This window comes from Acipenser ruthenus, chromosome 6 (genome assembly GCF_902713425.1).
Source record: "Acipenser ruthenus chromosome 6, fAciRut3.2 maternal haplotype, whole genome shotgun sequence".
Classification (NCBI taxonomy): Eukaryota; Metazoa; Chordata; class Actinopteri; order Acipenseriformes; family Acipenseridae; genus Acipenser; species Acipenser ruthenus.
The window spans coordinates 62,120,105-62,137,830 of record NC_081194.1 but is presented as its reverse complement, the minus strand read 5'-3'; the positions used below and the strand labels follow the sequence as shown (position 1 = coordinate 62,137,830).

General features: G+C 39.1%; 1 protein-coding gene across 1 annotated transcript in view; it reads left to right on the top strand.

Annotated features, from left to right (window-relative positions):
• Positions 1 to 1,621: 1,621 nt before the first annotated feature.
• The window catches only part of LOC117411202 (dynein axonemal heavy chain 8-like), an 88,103-nt gene continuing 71,998 nt past the window's right edge, over positions 1,622 to 17,726 (top strand). The window contains exons 1-20 of the mRNA XM_034018494.3: positions 1,622 to 2,082; positions 2,674 to 2,816; positions 3,495 to 3,737; positions 3,914 to 4,065; positions 4,422 to 4,595; positions 5,062 to 5,266; positions 5,766 to 5,971; positions 6,205 to 6,404; positions 7,371 to 7,498; positions 7,645 to 7,762; positions 8,232 to 8,332; positions 8,593 to 8,761; positions 9,517 to 9,652; positions 9,948 to 10,085; positions 10,690 to 10,810; positions 11,168 to 11,260; positions 11,680 to 11,891; positions 12,126 to 12,210; positions 12,369 to 12,580; positions 13,359 to 13,476. Coding sequence (XP_033874385.3) covers positions 1,947 to 2,082; positions 2,674 to 2,816; positions 3,495 to 3,737; positions 3,914 to 4,065; positions 4,422 to 4,595; positions 5,062 to 5,266; positions 5,766 to 5,971; positions 6,205 to 6,404; positions 7,371 to 7,498; positions 7,645 to 7,762; positions 8,232 to 8,332; positions 8,593 to 8,761; positions 9,517 to 9,652; positions 9,948 to 10,085; positions 10,690 to 10,810; positions 11,168 to 11,260; positions 11,680 to 11,891; positions 12,126 to 12,210; positions 12,369 to 12,580; positions 13,359 to 13,476 — 3,090 coding nt within the window. The 5' untranslated portion in view covers positions 1,622 to 1,946. The remainder of the gene's footprint in view (positions 2,083 to 2,673; positions 2,817 to 3,494; positions 3,738 to 3,913; positions 4,066 to 4,421; positions 4,596 to 5,061; positions 5,267 to 5,765; positions 5,972 to 6,204; positions 6,405 to 7,370; positions 7,499 to 7,644; positions 7,763 to 8,231; positions 8,333 to 8,592; positions 8,762 to 9,516; positions 9,653 to 9,947; positions 10,086 to 10,689; positions 10,811 to 11,167; positions 11,261 to 11,679; positions 11,892 to 12,125; positions 12,211 to 12,368; positions 12,581 to 13,358; positions 13,477 to 17,726) is intronic.

Here is a 17,726-nt window from a genome sequence, read left to right as displayed (position 1 = left end):
AGGTTCATCACATAAATACAATATTGTAGCTTTATCCATTCAATATCTCCATACCACTTGCTCTTCTGTAAGGCTCTTTGACGATACACCTGTGGAGTATACTTTGGAAAACATGGAAACAAAGCTGAAATCCAAAGTCCCATCAGTGGTAATCCAAAAATACCATAATGTGTTATTTATGGTACCAGTTAGGGCCTTTAAGTGGTACATCATCAGAATGTGGTACGTGTACAAAAACGTGACCAGTGTAATGTCAGAAAGTGGTACACTGTCAGATTTTGGTACAGGCGCTATTAATTGCTATAGTTATACTGTTTGTAGCTAATGCTAATATTAGTTATACACCACCCACTCGGTATATCGCGGGTGTCTGGGTCCAATATAAATCTGCTACATATCGAGGGCTGCGATATAGCGTGAGACCCACAGAAAAACAAATAGGTTAATAAATACAACCACGCCCTGGTTTTATCGGGGGCGTCAGGGTCCAGTATAAATCCTCTGCGCCACTGGTTCAATTAAGGGTTCAATTAAATAATTGAGAGCTCGGTTGGAGCAAAAACTAGCAGGACAGTGGGTCCCCATGACCAGGGTTGAGAACCACTGCTCTACGCAACCTGCTTTTTCTCATTTTTTGTATAAAAAGCTGCACACCGTTTTAATTCGTACAGCGGAGGGTAATTTCTTCTCATCAACTTGAGTTCAATTAATTCCATGAGTCTTCCTCTCCTTTCTCAGTCGCACAAACCCGCTTCATTGAAAGAATCCATTCACAACATAGGAGGCTTGTGGCTAGGGAGCTGACGTCACTGTCTCATGACTTTAGCAAGTGCATTGCTGCCCACGTGAACACCTCGTTGGCTAAAATAAAAACACATTTCAGCAATTAGATTTTTTAATATGCTTTATGTTATTGTGCAATACGTGTGTCTATGATAACGGTACGATATTACTGCTTTGTATTTATTTGTTTTTGTTGTAAATTGTTGTTTGTGATGTGCAGTACGAAATATAACGAACAGTAATTCTAAGTGCCTATGTGTATATTGCAGCTAAGTCATACGCAGTTAGACAGTAAAAATGGGGGGTACTTGTTTTCAGCTCTTAAACAGTTCCAGATTTATAATATTTTATAAGTAACTTGAAATTTCAACTTTTTAGAAGCTGAAAACAATGAAAAAGGTCTAATTAAGCAAATGATTAGTTCAATTAAGGGTCTCGTTAAGTAACTGAGAGCTCAGTTGGAATGAAAACCAGCACGGGGTCCCCAGGACCAGGGTTAGGAATCACTGCGGTAAAGGGCAGCATAGCAGAAGCAGTGCAATACAGACTCTCATCAGCAGGGATATTTGTTTGTGTTGAATTCTGTTGAGCATGTTACCAAGAGTTTGGTTACCACATGCATTGATTCATTTCACTACAGTACTGTATACCATTTTACTGCTGCAGCTTTTACATTTTTTTTTTTTTCTTTAACGAACAGACCACCATGTTTGGTATTCTTAACCCCATACCCAAACTATATATATATATATATAGAGAGAGAGAGAGAGAGAGAGAGAGAGAGAGATATTTTCAGATTGTAACTGCTATAGTTCCAGAGCTGTTAAAATGTCATCAATTAACTGATACAAAAACGCACTAATTACATTTTATATCTTAGCACAATTGTTTGATAATGTATGATAACATTTACTGTACATATGGAGTCATTAAATGGGTAATGTGAACTGAATACCTGAACACAATAGCATGGTATAACTCTTGAGATAACAAGGGCAAGCACTCTCCACACAGCCCCCGTGAGTTAATGTTAGGAAGTTGTTGTTTACCGTTGGCCTTGACAACCACAAGCTGCTGCTCTGTAACATGGCTTAGCAGAACAAACAACCACATTGAATGGTTTTGATTCAACATTTAAATTATTTTAACATATTGTTGATGAAATGGACGAGAGACATTGGTGGATTGCGACTAAAGTGCAGGAAACTTTTCGAGTCGGAGGGAACGACAGCCTAACAGAACTGGAAGAGTTATTTTTACAAGCAGATAACCTGCAACTCATCGATACATTTCTCAAAGGTTAGTCTGTTAGCGGATTTCAGAATTAAAAACACAGTGTAACGTAACACAAAGATTGAAACATGGCTGGGAATTGGATGGAAAGTCTTTACATGTTCTAGGAGGTATTTATTGAGATTTTGCAAACCACATGATAACATACAATATCAGAGCAACATACATGCTCTGATATTGTATGTTATTATCTTTAAAAAAAAAAAAAGGTCTGCCATTAGTTATATCCCAAACAAGTGTGTTTGCATCTTCAGTTTACACATGCACTTTTTTTTTACACTGGTTTCGTTTTCGTCTGTTGTCTTATGCGATATTTACTATTTTATATTTTTTTCGGCGCGTAGTAATATATTTTTATACAGTATATTTAAAATGCATATCTTACACAGATAAAATGCATACTCTATTTAGCTCATGTGTATATGTTAACAGTATTACCATTTTTTTTTACAATTCCTTACAATACTTACCATGTCGTCCTACATTCTGCTTTGCTTTTACTGTTGTATACCATAATCAACCATAAAGATTCGTTTTTATTGGAGATGTAAATTGCAATTATTTAACGTGTCATTTTTACCTTCGTTTTTTATTTAGCTGAAGGGCTCGCCAAATTGTTTTTCTTTGCAAATACTGAAAGCCAGGAAGAACTGCAACCATGCGACCTAAACATTGGAGAAAACCTGGATAATGTAATTGATTCCAGAAACACAGCCATTCTGTATTTTCTTCGACACAAGGTAAGTTCCACAAAATGCATTTCTGCCCTTACAGAGTTTATTTTTAATTGCAAACTCTTTTCTGTAGGTGGTGGTAGATCTGTATATTTTTAGGCAGATGTTAGCAGCAGTAGGTTTTAACTTAATGGCAGTTGCTTTTGTTGCTGACAATGCACAAAACAAATTCTATGAGTCCAATAAAGTCCAATAGAATAATATGACTCTTTTTTCAGCCCTGATGTTTAAACCTACTCAAACCAGGCTTCTTTGGGTTTCTAATTTGTACAGGTAGTAAGAAACTCCTAAAAATCTTCTGAACAATTGCCTGTGTTTTACCATGTTATCGTTAGTTTTACAATACTTTTCTTTGCTGTAACCATGTTCTCTACAGTAAACATTTATAAGGGGAAGTTCTGCAAATTGCAGTACTGTAGTTTACTAGAAGTATAGCAAAGTTAATGGTGGACGGTTCAATCATGGTATTTTCTGGTATTAATAATAGCATATAATACTACACTACTGTATCAAAAAGCGGCAAAGCTGTTTTCAACGGAAGTTGGCATTTGAATCTTCTGGTGTTTACCTACAATGACAGCGGAATTTGCAGAGTGTGAGAACTGTTGTGCAACCAAAAAGCTACTATATACTATCAATATTAGAATTTATAACATTTCCATTTAATTTGTATTCATTTTTTAGACTGACAGAGATGTGGATCCTATTCGGATGGAACAAGATATTTTCTGTGGAGAAATTAAGCACAACCTTGTCGACAGTTTGATATCCCAGCTGTCCGAGATCTACATTCCTCTGTTTAGAGCTCAAGAGGATTGGGGCAGCTGCACTCAGGACGATGTCAGGCACTTTCTGTTAGGACTGGACCGATATGTGTCTGCCCTGCAGGATTCAGCTGGGGCTGCAGTCAGATCAGAAAAGCAACAGGTAACATTAAAGTTGTTGGCTGGAAATGATAAATGCAATGCCCATGCAGCCTTTTTAATGTTAAGCAAAAACAAAATAAAGCTGCTTATTATAAAATAAACGTAGTTTCTTATGATGAGGGAGATGTATTGTGTGTGTATATATATATATATATATTATCATTTTTTTTTTTGTAGATTTTGAAGAGACCAGCGCAAATAGTGAGCTCAGACATCATGCAGCAGCGGTCAGTCCCAGTTGATTCAGATGTTGTTAGTGAAAACGAGGCCCTTGTTTCTGATTGGATGAAAACCATCGAGCAGGTCCTTAATGAAGGAGGTGATGACAGGTCAGTTACAGAGGTTGTAGTGAGTGTTAGTAGGTCTTTGAACAGAAAGGAGGCCCTTTATACCGTGGAACCGGTTGTAAGACAGTATGCTCATGGCTTCCTTCAGCCCTCACATTCTCTTCATAAGGATACAAAAATAACATGGTCTCTTAACTACTATGGCTACTGCAGCTGATTGAGTTCTCTAAACAGGAAAGAGTTTCAGGGCTGATCACAGGTAAGAGGAACTGTGTTAAGGAGATGCTTTATACAATAGTTAAAACACATGTTTGGAGACTGGCAGGTGATTAGTAAAGCTATAGAAAAGCAATTGTGATGAATGAGGCCCATGTTTGTTTTTTTGTTCTGGGTTGCAGGGTTCTGGATATAAACACTACCCCCCTGACTGAGCTTGATCGCTGGCAGAGGAGACAGAGGAGCCTGGAATCCATCACAGAGCAGCTGAAAGGGAAGGAGTGTAGAAATGTCATTGGGCTGCTCATCTCCACCAAGTCACGCCTCCTGAAAAAGTGGAAAGCTGTGGATATAAGGTGACTTCTTTAGAAGTACTCAGAAATTACCCCAGTTCTGATGTTTGATTTGCATTGAATGTTGCTATTTTCCTTCTATATCCATCATCATTGACTGTATAATCCCATTGTGGTAAACTATAACGAACATTTCTGCTGAAGCCTATTTTCACTCAAGCACTAGGTGATCTGGTAGCCCTTGGTCTCTATCGAAACAGGCACGTATTGTAAGACTTGTATTATTCAATTGTTCTTCTTGAAAAGGTAATTTTACCATCTACAGATATAGCTCCATCTCGGGACATATTCTTATTCTTTCTATTAATACAGGATTAAATATTAAAGATATCAAGATCAAGTAGTGGGGTTCTGAAAATTATAGCGATATACGTCCCCACGTGTTGCTACAATTGTTTAAATAATGTACCTATAATTTTTCTTTTCATTGTTAATATCCTGACAACTTTTTACACTTAAAATGCTTTAGCATTACAGATGTTGCGAACGACACAAAGAGCCGAGTGAAGTATCTTGAAGCTCTTCATCGCCACTTTGATGCCCTGGCCAGTGAGAACAATCCAGTGAACCTGATGAACACAGTTCTACCTGGGATAGTTAACACCATTAAACAGATTGATGCAATGTCCCGTTTCTTCTCCCGGAATGCATATCTGGGTCTTCTGCTTACCAAGGTATCTCAACAGTTATTGTCCACGCTTCAAATAGCATTATCAGCCATTATTAAATTAGATTTTTCTTTCCTCATTGCTTTATATGATCGGTTTCATTTTAATAATATTTTAATTTCTTTTTGATTTCCTGTTTAATTATGTGTGTTCTGTATCATGCTATGGTGTTGTTTCTGCTTAGATCATTACATCCCAAGCTTACTAACCAATTCAGCAAATAATCCTCAAGGTCTAGCATGGAGAAGTGATTTTGTGCAGGCTTGAGAGTGCATTATTTACCTATGGGATTCAGTGCACAGTGCAATTCTAATATGCTTACCTATCTCACTTCCTCACAGCCTTTAAGTCTCTTTTCAGATGCAATTTTTTTGGAGGCTGGTCATAATTCTTGGGACGAGGGACAGCCTGCTAGATTAACCGCTACATTAAGTCTTTCTCCCCCATCACCTTTACTCTCTGGTGTAGATTGGAAGGACAACTTTTCCACTATTTTCTTCCACAGGTAGGTAACCAGCTGACTCTGGCCTGCCGAGAGTTTCTCAAGGAGGGGCTTGTGTTGGGTAACTCTGAGGACAGGCTGTGGGACAGGATAAGAGAAGAGATGGAGAGAGGGTATTTATTGCCACTGCAAGCTGTTTCACACCCCAAGAACAAGGGAAAGGAGAGGAAACCTGAGCAGACAATAAATACAAACACGCTGTATGACAGGTGACTCTTTTTATTGCCTTTTATTGAAGAGTGGGATATCTGACTGGGAGTACTAAATCATGAATCCACGGTATGATACCAAGTGGTATGAGTGGTGCTGTTTCTATAATTTATTTTATTTGAAACAAGTTACTCACTGGGATAGCCACATTGAGATGCACCGTCCTGTGTAGAAATGAATGCCGTGTGTCTTACCTGTGTTAGTCATTTCTGTTTGACTTCTGTCTTTCTAGAGTACAAGCTTGCTTGATGCTGCAGGCCTGTTTCTTGGACACTGTGCGTCAGCTGCGGGAGGCTCTGGGCGGCTCTCATGGGCTCCCTCTTTTTTCCTCCTCAAGCTCCCTGTCTACCATGCAAGGAAAACTGACGTCGTTTTCCACAGGGCGGGTGACCAAAGCCAGTCTCAGAAAGACATCCCTGACATCGAGCTGCTGTAAGCTGATACTAGTGTACATGTGTATTCTTTCCTTATGTAATATATTTCTATGTTTGTTAGAATGTGTATCATTTATTTGTATAAATAATTATATAAATAAACCAAATATATGGATCCCCAGTGGTTTGCCTACTAAAGGCACTTCCATTTGGAGTGCAGGGTGAGTCATTTAAACGTGGCTCAAATCCTGAGTTGGCCATCTTCGTTGGGGGCCCACAGGGAGCGCTGCATTGGCACTTTGCGTTTGGAAGGAAAACTAGCTTTAGCAATGCCTACTGGTCTGGCACCCCAGGCTGAGACTACTTAAAGGGTATTAAAGAACCTTTTTATTTTATTGTGTTACATATTCCCATGTGTTGCTTCAACTGTTTAAGTAAGGTGAGTGCATTGTTTTTGTTTTGTTTTTTTACATTTTGACCACTTTTTTTAAACTTTTAAATTGCATTCCACTGCCTCCAAGATGGCTTCACATGGACCACTCAAACTACATTTCCCATCATCTTCCTGCTCACATATGTAACTGAGATGGATTTACCAGTGAGCAGGAGGATGATGGGAAATGTAGTTCTGAGAAATACATGAGCAGCCATCTTGGAGCTATAATAGAAGCAGCCAGAGAGCACGGCAATTTAAAAGTGAAAAAAAGTGGTCAAGATGTAAAAGAAATAATAATTAAAACAATACACACACCTTACTTAAACAGTTGTAGCAGCACATGGGAACATGTAACACAATAAAATAAAAAAGGTCCTTATATACCCTTTAAAATATAAGTTAAACTCAAATACAATGGTTTATCTGTTTACTAAAATGTATTACCCCTTTGTAATTGACAAAGTTTAAGTTATTTGGTGTGTTTGACAGATCCAGTTTAAGCTAAATCATAGAATTAATTAGGACAACGTATTAGAAATATTTATATTTCACTGAATGCCCTAACAGATACAATTTTTACCCATGCAGTAGATCACAGTCATGATTATCAAGGCTTAGGTGTACCTCTCACAGATGAAGAGACCATTATGCACAACTTGGATCTTCTTTGCTGCAAACTAAGACAGTTTTCTAATGTCATTGTCGCCCTGCAACAGGTAAGCTAACAACCAATCCATTTTACTTTTGTTTGCCAAATGTCAAAGAGTCTTCAATTTTTCAGATTTATTTGTTTGTTTAACCTTTTTATTGCTTTTTAAACATAATTTAAAATGGTTTTGTCTTGTAATTTGTATTTCTGCAGTATAAAACATTATTGGATCAGACCAGAGGTTTACAGAAGCCAAGCTATGAGGATCTCAGTGTGAATGACTTGGGTGATGGAGAGAGTATCCATGAGCTGACAGTGGAGGACCATATAGGTAAACATCTTATGCACCTACCCCTATCTAATATTTTAACTAGTGTATGGCTATAGAGTGCAGCATTGTGAATGTCCACAAGAGTACTTGGTACAGAGGTTTGACTTTACCCTTAAAAGCAGTGCATTTCACAACACTGCCCTTTACACTTCTCCCCTGTTAACCTCGACTTGTTTGCTTGTGCAGTTATAGTTTTCAACCTGTATCACACTCAGCACTGACCATTGCACTAACCCTGGCCTTTAGGTTTGAAAGCAGGGCATGTACATGAGAACTTGGTAAGCAGTAATCGGACAGTGTAATTCTGTTATTAAAGAGGTGTTACAAAAAGGTAGACTAACAGGATAATTTCCTGAAAAAAGCTCTCAAGACCTGATTGAAGAAGATGGTAAAGATTATTACTTTTATTATTAACAAATGCAGTTTTCAGTGATTTTGTTCTGAAAGATTGTCAATGCTTTGATTGCAGACTCTTTAAGGGCTGAGATAAAGCTATACTCAACAGAGCCCTGCCGCACAGGATTGTCTGTAGCTCCGCTCCAAACACTAATAGAAGAGGATGAGGTCCAGGTGAGTTAATACTTCAGCAATATCTTATATATCTTATCTCTGAAATGAATTGTGTTTTATTTTATTTTCAGGCCATTAGTATTTCCTTTTATGGTTATTGCTGACAATTGCCTTTTATAAATGCCCTAGATTGATGATATTGGACAATGTTTATGTTAAAATGTTAAAAACAATACAAATATCTTCTTTGTTATCATTATCACGCCAGGTAATGGGCTGCTTCACAGTGTAAGTTATTCCCTGCTTTTGTGCTACCTCAGAGTGCAACTGGGCTGCCCATACTTGCTCTTCACCATCAGTCTGAGTCCAAAAGACTAGTGCCCCTGGAGGAAACCTCAGATCCTCAGCAGCTAAGGAGCGAAGAGGAAGAAGAGGAGGAAGAGGAGGAGGCAGTAAACACACTGTCTTATGAGGAAAAGCTGATGTTACGTGAGTACTGAACACATATTTGTTTACAGCAATGAACACTCAGAACTTCAGACAGTAAGAAGTCAATTGTACAGCTCATATTGACTCATATTGGGTATCCATATCACATATCTTGCATTACGTCATTACTTGGTGAATTGCACCTAAAGGGTGGTCCCTTAAAAGAAAAAAATGAGGACGTATACTGAAATGGTATTGAGACAAAGCTTACATTTTCATGTAAAATACTGTCGAAGAAAACATGTTTACTTCTGCCTTCAATGCTGTTAACATCCTGACAACTTGTTACACTTATAACTTAAAAGTCTTTTTCAAAGCTCTCTTCTGGGGTTTGAGATCTGTCCTCTAAATCTCTGCAGTAAGAACAATAAAAAATAAATTAAAAAAACATAACAAGTGCTCTGGCTTTTCTGTTCCGTACCACATCATGGATCGTCATTGCTGTTTGACAATGTGGGCAATAATCCTTACACTATCAGTACACTAGAGTGGCCATTTTGAAAAGAGCTTTGAAACATACTTTAAAGTTATAAGTGTAAAAAGTTAACAATGAAAAGACAAATTACAGGTATGTTATTTAAACAGTTGTAGCAACACGTGATGATGCTACATTTCATTTGAGGGATGTCCAGTTCACTTTCTAGAGAAGGAGAACTCTACTAAGTTGAAGAATTAGCCAGGCCACAGTTATATTAATCATTACAGTATTTGTATTTGGCTTAGCCAGGAATTGTTGAACATTGATTTTTTTTCAGGAAATCTCTATAACTGGAATGATCCAGAAGATGAAGGTTGCTCCCTCTCATCCATCATCAGCGACTACCTGAATAATATGATAAACACCATGGCATCAGCTGTCAGGACTGAGGTGCTCTTAGGTGTAGAGAAAAGGTAAGAGGTAAAACCAAGTCAGGTAGACAGACATTTTGGCTAATGCCTTTATCACACAAAAAAATTAATTCACATTATCCAATTCCATTTGGAAGTAAACTGTGTTTAACATGAATGGAGAGAATGGAGTGTATGTGTTTGTGTTAGTTGATCCAAGAAATAGGATATTTTCTCCAAAACATCTTTTCATATTAATGAAAGGATGCAGTAAGTACAATTTGTGTGTTTATGCCAACACAAAATCAATTTGCATGCTATAAGAATATTATCTTTACACTTTTTTGCATTTCCACAGGGATCTAGACACATTTGAAGATGTTTATTCTGAATTTCTTGTGATGAACCAGCAGCTGGAGAGATACCTCTCAATCTACATCCAGGCTCTGTTTCTGAGAAGGATGCATACTCAGGAAGCTCTCTCCATTCTCAAAAGGTGCCCTCCCTTTGCTATTCAGTCAATGTAAATATGGCTTCCTAAAAGCCAGTTTCCCATAAGGACAGGAATATCACACAGTTATTAGCATTGGCACTAATTAATTTTGTAACAGCTCGTAACTTAAATATAAAAGTTAGGGTTTACAACTTTAGATATATTATCCGCCTACCCTCCATTTGCTGTTGGTGCCCCGCTTGTTCAGTGTTAGGAGTAACCCTACAGTGCAGCCCTCTACACGTTAGTCCACAAATACATTACTAAGTCTACACCCATACTTTACTTTGCAGGACTTCCCTTTGCATTTATAATTCACTGAACACATGCTAACCTGTCCTGCTTTACTGAAACTGTGGGGCAGATGAAAGCTGCGGCATTACATCTGAAAAAAGGGACAAAGCTTTTATTTGATTAGACTGTCAAAATGTTCTGCAAATAATGACACCTTTTTATTTCATGCACTTGAACTTAAAGCACTCTAAAAGTAATTTTTTTTATTAGTTATTGTTATTTCGCTAAGGAAATTGACTTGTTGGTGGCAGAATAAAACAAACTGAGATGTTTTGCTCAGCTGCTCAGATGGTTTATGTATCCCTGTTAATAGGTTCTCAGTGGTTGGTCAACGTCAGGGTATTCAGCCTGTGATCAATGAATGCTACGTGGAAGCCTTGGAATGGTTCTATGAAGAAATTAAAGAGGTTCAGGAAACATATGAAGAACAGAAGGTGAGGCTGGTGTTGTGGCTAAGGTCATTCATTACTGCCTTACAGCTTGTTTTACTGCAACTCTGCCTAATCATTTGATCTTTCTTGCATCAAAGTTATTAGTGCAAAATGTTTGGAAAGTTGGGATACCATTACTATACTATCATATAACCCCGAAGGGGTTAGCAGAACCATTAAAAGTCCATATAAAAAAAATATTGCTCATAGCACTTTGGAACTGATGTTGTACATGGAACCATGTGGATTACTAGGGCATATTGCTAATTCCATTGTTATACAATTAGAATGTCAAAAAATGTATCTGTGTTAGGTTACAGGTATCTGTACACCATGTTGTTTTTCTTTCTTTGGCTGCAGGATGACCCGGTCTTGCCTAGGAACTTACCTCCAGCTGCTGGTGCTATCTACTGGTCCAGACAACTGCTGTCAAAAATAGAGGAACCAATGAAAGTATGTTTCCATTTACACAGACTGAATTTCAATGTGAGCTTTGAGCTTTAAGCTTTGACTTACATTCCTGCACAAAGGATTTATTCCAAAAGTTTTGATATAAATGTAAAGTACCTTGTGGGGGTGGAGGGATAGAGAAAGGACTGTAGGATGTGCCTTTGGTTAGAAAATGGTTTTGACTCCACCCTCTTTGATCCTTCCCCACCCCACCCCACCCCAATACTAACCTGGAATCCATGTGTTTTGCAATCAACAAAGATTTTTTTAACCAAACCAACAGTGACTTGTCTCGAATGTCTGAAGTTCTTAACCTGGTGGTCTATCTCATATCTAAACTATACACGTACAAAGTTTGATATAAAGTACCCTCTCTTGTAGGAAATGAAGACGTTAATTGCCACTGTATCTTTTCTTGTAAGATCTTCCGAGAAGTAAGAGTCATAACAACATCCAACAGCTATATTCAGACTGTGAGGTTGTACAACAGAATTGCTGCTGCGCTGGTGGCTTATGAAACCTTGTGGTACCAGGAGTGGAGGTCTCAAGCAGATAGATGTCTTGATGGGCTCAATGCCACACTGCTAATACGGGACCCCGATACACAGGAGCTGATGGTGAATTGTGATCCAAGGTAAAAAAATATATATATATATCATAATAGTCTTTTTTCTTTGGGTTTTCTATATTCTAACTTTGACAGGTGAAACCCATGTTGTTTGATGGAAGCCCTTCTCGCTGTTCACTTCCTGTGTTATTTATTTGTGTTCACCAATGACTCTCTTTATTTACCCTCTTGTATTCTCTTATCATTAATGCTGCAGTAAAACAACATAATACGTTTTTTTGTATTGTATTACACAAACAGAATAATCCAGCTTTTTGAAGAAACCAAATGGATGGTCAGATTTAAGCTGCAAGTTCCACAAGCAGTCATGTTGGCTTTAAAGCAGGTAATCACAAATGTCAGGGTTGAAGAAAAAACTTGCAAAATGTACATCTCCATTATATATGTATTGATGTATGATGCAAATAATACTGGGCACTGCTTTAGTAACACCAAGAGAACAAATGTTGAATCTGGAAAATGATAAATGAATGTTTATTACAGGAGAAGAAGTTCAAGATGTATAAGAGTCGCTTGCAGGGTATTCTGCAGGAGTACCAGTGTGTTAAGAAGACAGTTCCAGAGTGTCTGGCTGTGCAGTTTGCAGCCCAGTTGGAATATGTGAACCGTCACTTTCAGCCAGGTCTCTCCCTATTAGCCTGGAACAGTGTTGACATCGAGGCTTTCCTGCATCACGTCTACAAAGATATCACCAGGTTCGTTCTATGTTTCCAGTGTAGTTTTGTTCAATGTAACAGGCTGGGTGATGTCAGCCTGGCCTGACGCCTATGAGTTTACATAGAAAGTCCGGGCACTTATTGTGATTGTATAATGCTGCAGTCTTGCTGGGTCTCCTTGTCAATGAGATGTAGATGTCAATGGTTTCTTATCCTGATTAAATAATAAATAATTTCATTTCATTGAGTTGAGTTGTTGTGGGTAAAAACAGAAGTGGAGAACACTTTGATGGTCCAAAGCTTCAGACCATACAGCACATACTGTCGCCTAGTTCTAGACTTCACTTTTAAAAAGTAAAACCTCTGTGACGTTCACATTCATTGGGATTCCAAATTCTATTATCCTGCGATAAAACGATACAGTACTATTTGAATAAACAAACGTCATAAAGAGTCTGTTCACAGTATAGTAACAGCAGCCTGCTGCTGAGCATAATCACTGATTTGGTTGATGTCAAAGTCAGAGCAGAAGCAGAACTTAACTGAGCCTTTTAATTAAAAATCAGGAGCTAGAAACAAGGAAATACCACTGCACTTGTCATACAATTTCTAATACTTGAGGGTGTATTGAGTTTATTCCGTTTCCCTTGCCAGTATAACACCCTCAACTGTTATCGCTTTTGCAGACAACAAATAAAAAATATTAAGATTAAAATAGTAACTCATTACTGGTTAAACTCACAGTAATTTTAACTACTGTATATGCTTTGTGTTTATACTACAGTCCCTTTTATTGTTAATTTTCTTTTCTCCAAAGGCTGAGGGCTGTTGTTGAAAAAGCTGCACAAATTAAAGAAACAGTCATAGACAAAGCTCTTGAAGCTATCCAGAATCTGGAGCTGTTCAGTGCAGACAAGGTTCTTTCTGAATCAAGGGTAAGTGACCGCACAAAAGTGCTAAGGGTTAAGTGCTATATTCATGTTTTTAACAACTGTAAGGATCCTGTTTCCATTGTACTGCAAATCTTTAAGAGTTTTGTGTTACGGAAATGACATTATACTCAAGGAACAGCTGTCAGCACTGGCGACTCGTGGCTTGAAAAACTGGAGGGGCACAGCCCCTTCCCCCCCCCCCCCCCCCCCCAAAAAAAAAACTGTGCTCAAACCCGATGCCCGATTTTAACCATTTTTATGTAAACATTAAGCTATCTTTCATCACAAACAGTTCTACGCCAGATTGTCGCAATCAAGAGAGCTGCAAACAACACTTTACAGGCAAGGGTCTTTTATCGACAGACAGCTGCACCTGCACTAACCTGAGCGTTTGACATGGAAGTATCGTCACACTCTCGTGCTGTTAATAACATTCTGAACTACAGAACCGTCAGGTTCGGTTTCTATTGATGTCTCTGGTGTTGGTGGTTTAGCTTTTTTGTTGTAGAAAAACTCCAAACGTAGCTGTCTTTTTGCCATTTTAACAGGTCTCAAATTCACTCCGTTTTTAGCACATATTTTCGCTGACTGAAAGTGAAAGTCTCACACGAGAACAAATATAACAATGAAGGGTCTTAGACACTCTTTGTTTATGTTATTAAGTTTTGAAAGTTTGAAATAAACTGCGCACTTACATATTTTTAAATAATAAACCCTGGCAACAGTGGCGTAGCCAGGATTTTTTTTCTGGAGAGGGTGGAAATGGTAACTTTTTTAAGGTGAGTACCTGGTGCAATTGGCAACCTGATTTCTTATTCGTGCATTGACGTTTTATTTTCGAAAAATAAAGAACAATCTTTTTTAAAAAACAAAAAAGGAAATACAAATCAAAGGACTTGAACTTTTAACATGCGCATCAGATTTCAATTTCACATTATGATAATAAATAAAAATAACTATATATAATTTAATTTGTACTTATGGTTGTTCATTTTTGTTAACTAACATTTGGTGTTCAAAGCAAAGCAAACCATTTTATTTAATTTCACAAATCCTGACTAATTTAATTACCGTTTGACTGACACACGACTGCCAGTTCGGGGGAGGAGGGACTTGTGCACACAGTTGCATTAACTACATTGTATAACTACAGCATCTTAAAAAAGAAAAATGTACGAACAGCTGATCCAACAAAAAATGTGGTTGATTGACAGCAAATCCAGCCACTCATTTTTATGGTATCACACTGCACTGACATTTGCTAGCCTATCAGCCTTTGTTGAGCTGACAGACGCGCTGTAGCCTAAACAAATAATCAGAATAAAAACTAATATGTAACCGAACTCAGGAATTGAAACAGTTTTGCCGTTTCTCTCTCAGTAGCGTCCAGAACTGTTTTCATTCTGATTTATTTCTTTAGTTATTCAATTAACAAAGTCAGAAGGAGGGACTCAATCTCTTACAAAAGGTCATAAAAGACAACATTGCGCAGAGCTGAGCGCCTACGGAAACGCTACAAAAAGATGGAGCATGCGAGAACTAACTTTTATAAAGACCCATTCAAATTTGTAAAGAAGTTATTCACCAGTGAGAAGAATGGCACACTAAAAGCATCTAAGTTTGAGCTGGAGAGATATTTGGAGGAAACACATACAGATTCAAAAAGGCAGGAGTCAATTATGTCAGACATCCCACCTATCAATCCACCAGAATACCAAATGGAGGACTGTGCACCTAAGTGGAAAGAAGTAGAGCAAGCTGTGAAAAAAACAAGGGCTTCATCATCTCCAGGGCCTAATGGAGTTCCGTACAGAGTGTACAAGAGTGCTTCAGGAGTTCTACGAATTCTGTGGAAATTGATGAAAGTGGCATGGGAAAAACAGGTTGTACCAAGAGCATGGCGCCGAGCAGATGGAGTCTTTATACCTAAAGAAAAAGATTCTACAAGCATCAGTCAGTTTCGTCCTATTTCCCTATTAAGCGTAGAAGGCAAGATTTTCTTCAGCATTATTGCTCAGAGATTGTCAACTTACCTATTAAAGAACTGCTTCATTGACACTTCAATACAAAAAGCGGGGATTCCAGGTTTCCCAGGCTGCTTAGAACACATCAATGTGATCTGGCAACAAATTCAATCAGCTAAAAAGGAGAGGAAGGAGCTCCATGTGACATTCCTGGATTTGGCTAATGCATATGGTTCAGTACCACATGAACTTCTTTTTTCAGTGTACTGATGACAATAAGAAATTTAGTGAAAGCCTACTTTGGAGATTTGCAATTTAGTTTTTCAACTTCAGAATTCAGCATGACATGGCAATGCCTAGAGGTTGGAATAATGGCAGGATGCACCATTTCTCCACTGGCTTTTACCATGGCAATGGAAGTAATCATTAGGGCATCAAAATGGGTAGTGGGAGGAGAGCGCTTGGCTTCTGGAATGCGACTCCCACCAATTCAAGCATACATGGATGACATGACAACCATGACGACAACAGTAGCCTGCACTAATTGGTTATTGGGCAAATTAACCAATAACATTGAATGGGCACAAATGCAATTCAAGCCCACTAAATCAAGGAGCATCTCTATAATTAAAGGTAAAGTAGTAGATAAAACATTCTTCATTAATGGTGAGGCAATACCAACAGTGTCTGAGAAGCCAGTGAAGAGTCTTGGGAGATGGTACAACGGGGATCTAAAGGACACAGTTCGTGTGGGAGAAGTTAGACAACAAGCAGTGGAAGGGTTGAAGAGCATAGACAGCAGCGCTTTACCAGGCAAACTAAAACTCTGGTGCTTTCAGTTTGGTCTACTGCCGAGGTTGCTGTGGCCACTGACTGTGTACGAGGTTTCTTTGACAACAGTAGAGAAGCTGGAAACTTTAATCAGTTCATACATCAGGAAATGGTTGGGAGTTCCACGCTGCCTCAGTAGAGTGGGACTTTATGGTAAAGGAATACTGCAGCTACAAGTCTCTGCTCGAACAGAGGAGTTTAAGTGTGCCAAGCTCAGACTGGAAATGACATTAGTAGAGTCACGCGACAAATGCGTAAGGGAGGCAGCACCTGTGTTGAAAACTGGAAGAAAGTGGGCAGCAAAGAAAGCTGTGGAAGATGCAAAGGCTGTCCTTCGAATTGGTGATATCATGGGGCAAGTTCAGCATGGAAGAGGGGGTCTTGGTCTCAGTTCAGCTCCTGCTACATGGCACAAGGCAGCCCCAGCTCAAAGGAGGAAGCTAGTAGTCAACGAGGTGCAAAAGCAGGAGGAGAGGATGAGGTGTATAAAGGCCATTTCCCAGGCCAAGCAGGGAGAATGGATGAGATGGGAGAGTGTGGAACAATGCAAGATTGGCTGGCAAGACCTATGGTCAATGGAACAGAGCAGAATCAGTTTCCTCATCAGGTCAACATATGATGTTCTCCCATCACCACAGAACCTAAACCTCTGGGTAGGAGAGGATCCCTCATGTCCTTTGTGTTCATCACCTGCAACATTAAGGCACATTTTGACAGGATGTAAGGTGGCTCTTAGCCAAGGATGGTTTACTTGGCACCATGACCAGGTGCTGCGATGTTTGGCCTTAGCATTGGAAGACAAGCGTAACATGACCAATAAGTTGCCACCTGTTCCATCAAAACATTACACACAAAAGACAACATTCCTCCACCCAGGAGAGCAACCACCAAGAAAAGGTGTTAAAACCAATCCTCGCCTGTTAAAAGCTGCTAGAGACTGGAAAATGCTGGCAGATGTTGGTCAACGGCTTATTTTTCCACCTGAGATTGCCACCACTAACCTTCGACCAGATACTGTCTTGTGGTCTGGATCAGCACGCCTTGTTCACCTGGTAGAGTTAACAGTGCCATGGGAGGATGCTGTAGATGAGGCGTACGAGAGGAAGAAACTGCAGTATGCTCAACTAGCCACTGAAGCGGAACAGCGAGGATGGAGAGTCCGGGTTTACCCAGTGGAGGTGGGTTGTCGAGGATTTGTGGCACACTCTACAACCCGGTTTCTCAGAGACGTCGGATTCAGTGGCCAAGAGTTGCGTCGCACAGTGAAGAACTTATCTGAAGCAGCAGAGAGGAGCAGCAACTGGCTGTGGTTGAGACAGAAATATTCTGGCTGGGGATCTCAAGCACAATAGAAAGAAAGAAACGCTGATGTACAGGTAAGTAAGCTGGGCTGAGTTGAGTGGGGGACGGAGGGGGGTGATGCTGGGACGCCAGAATCACCGTCGAGTTCTCTTGAGG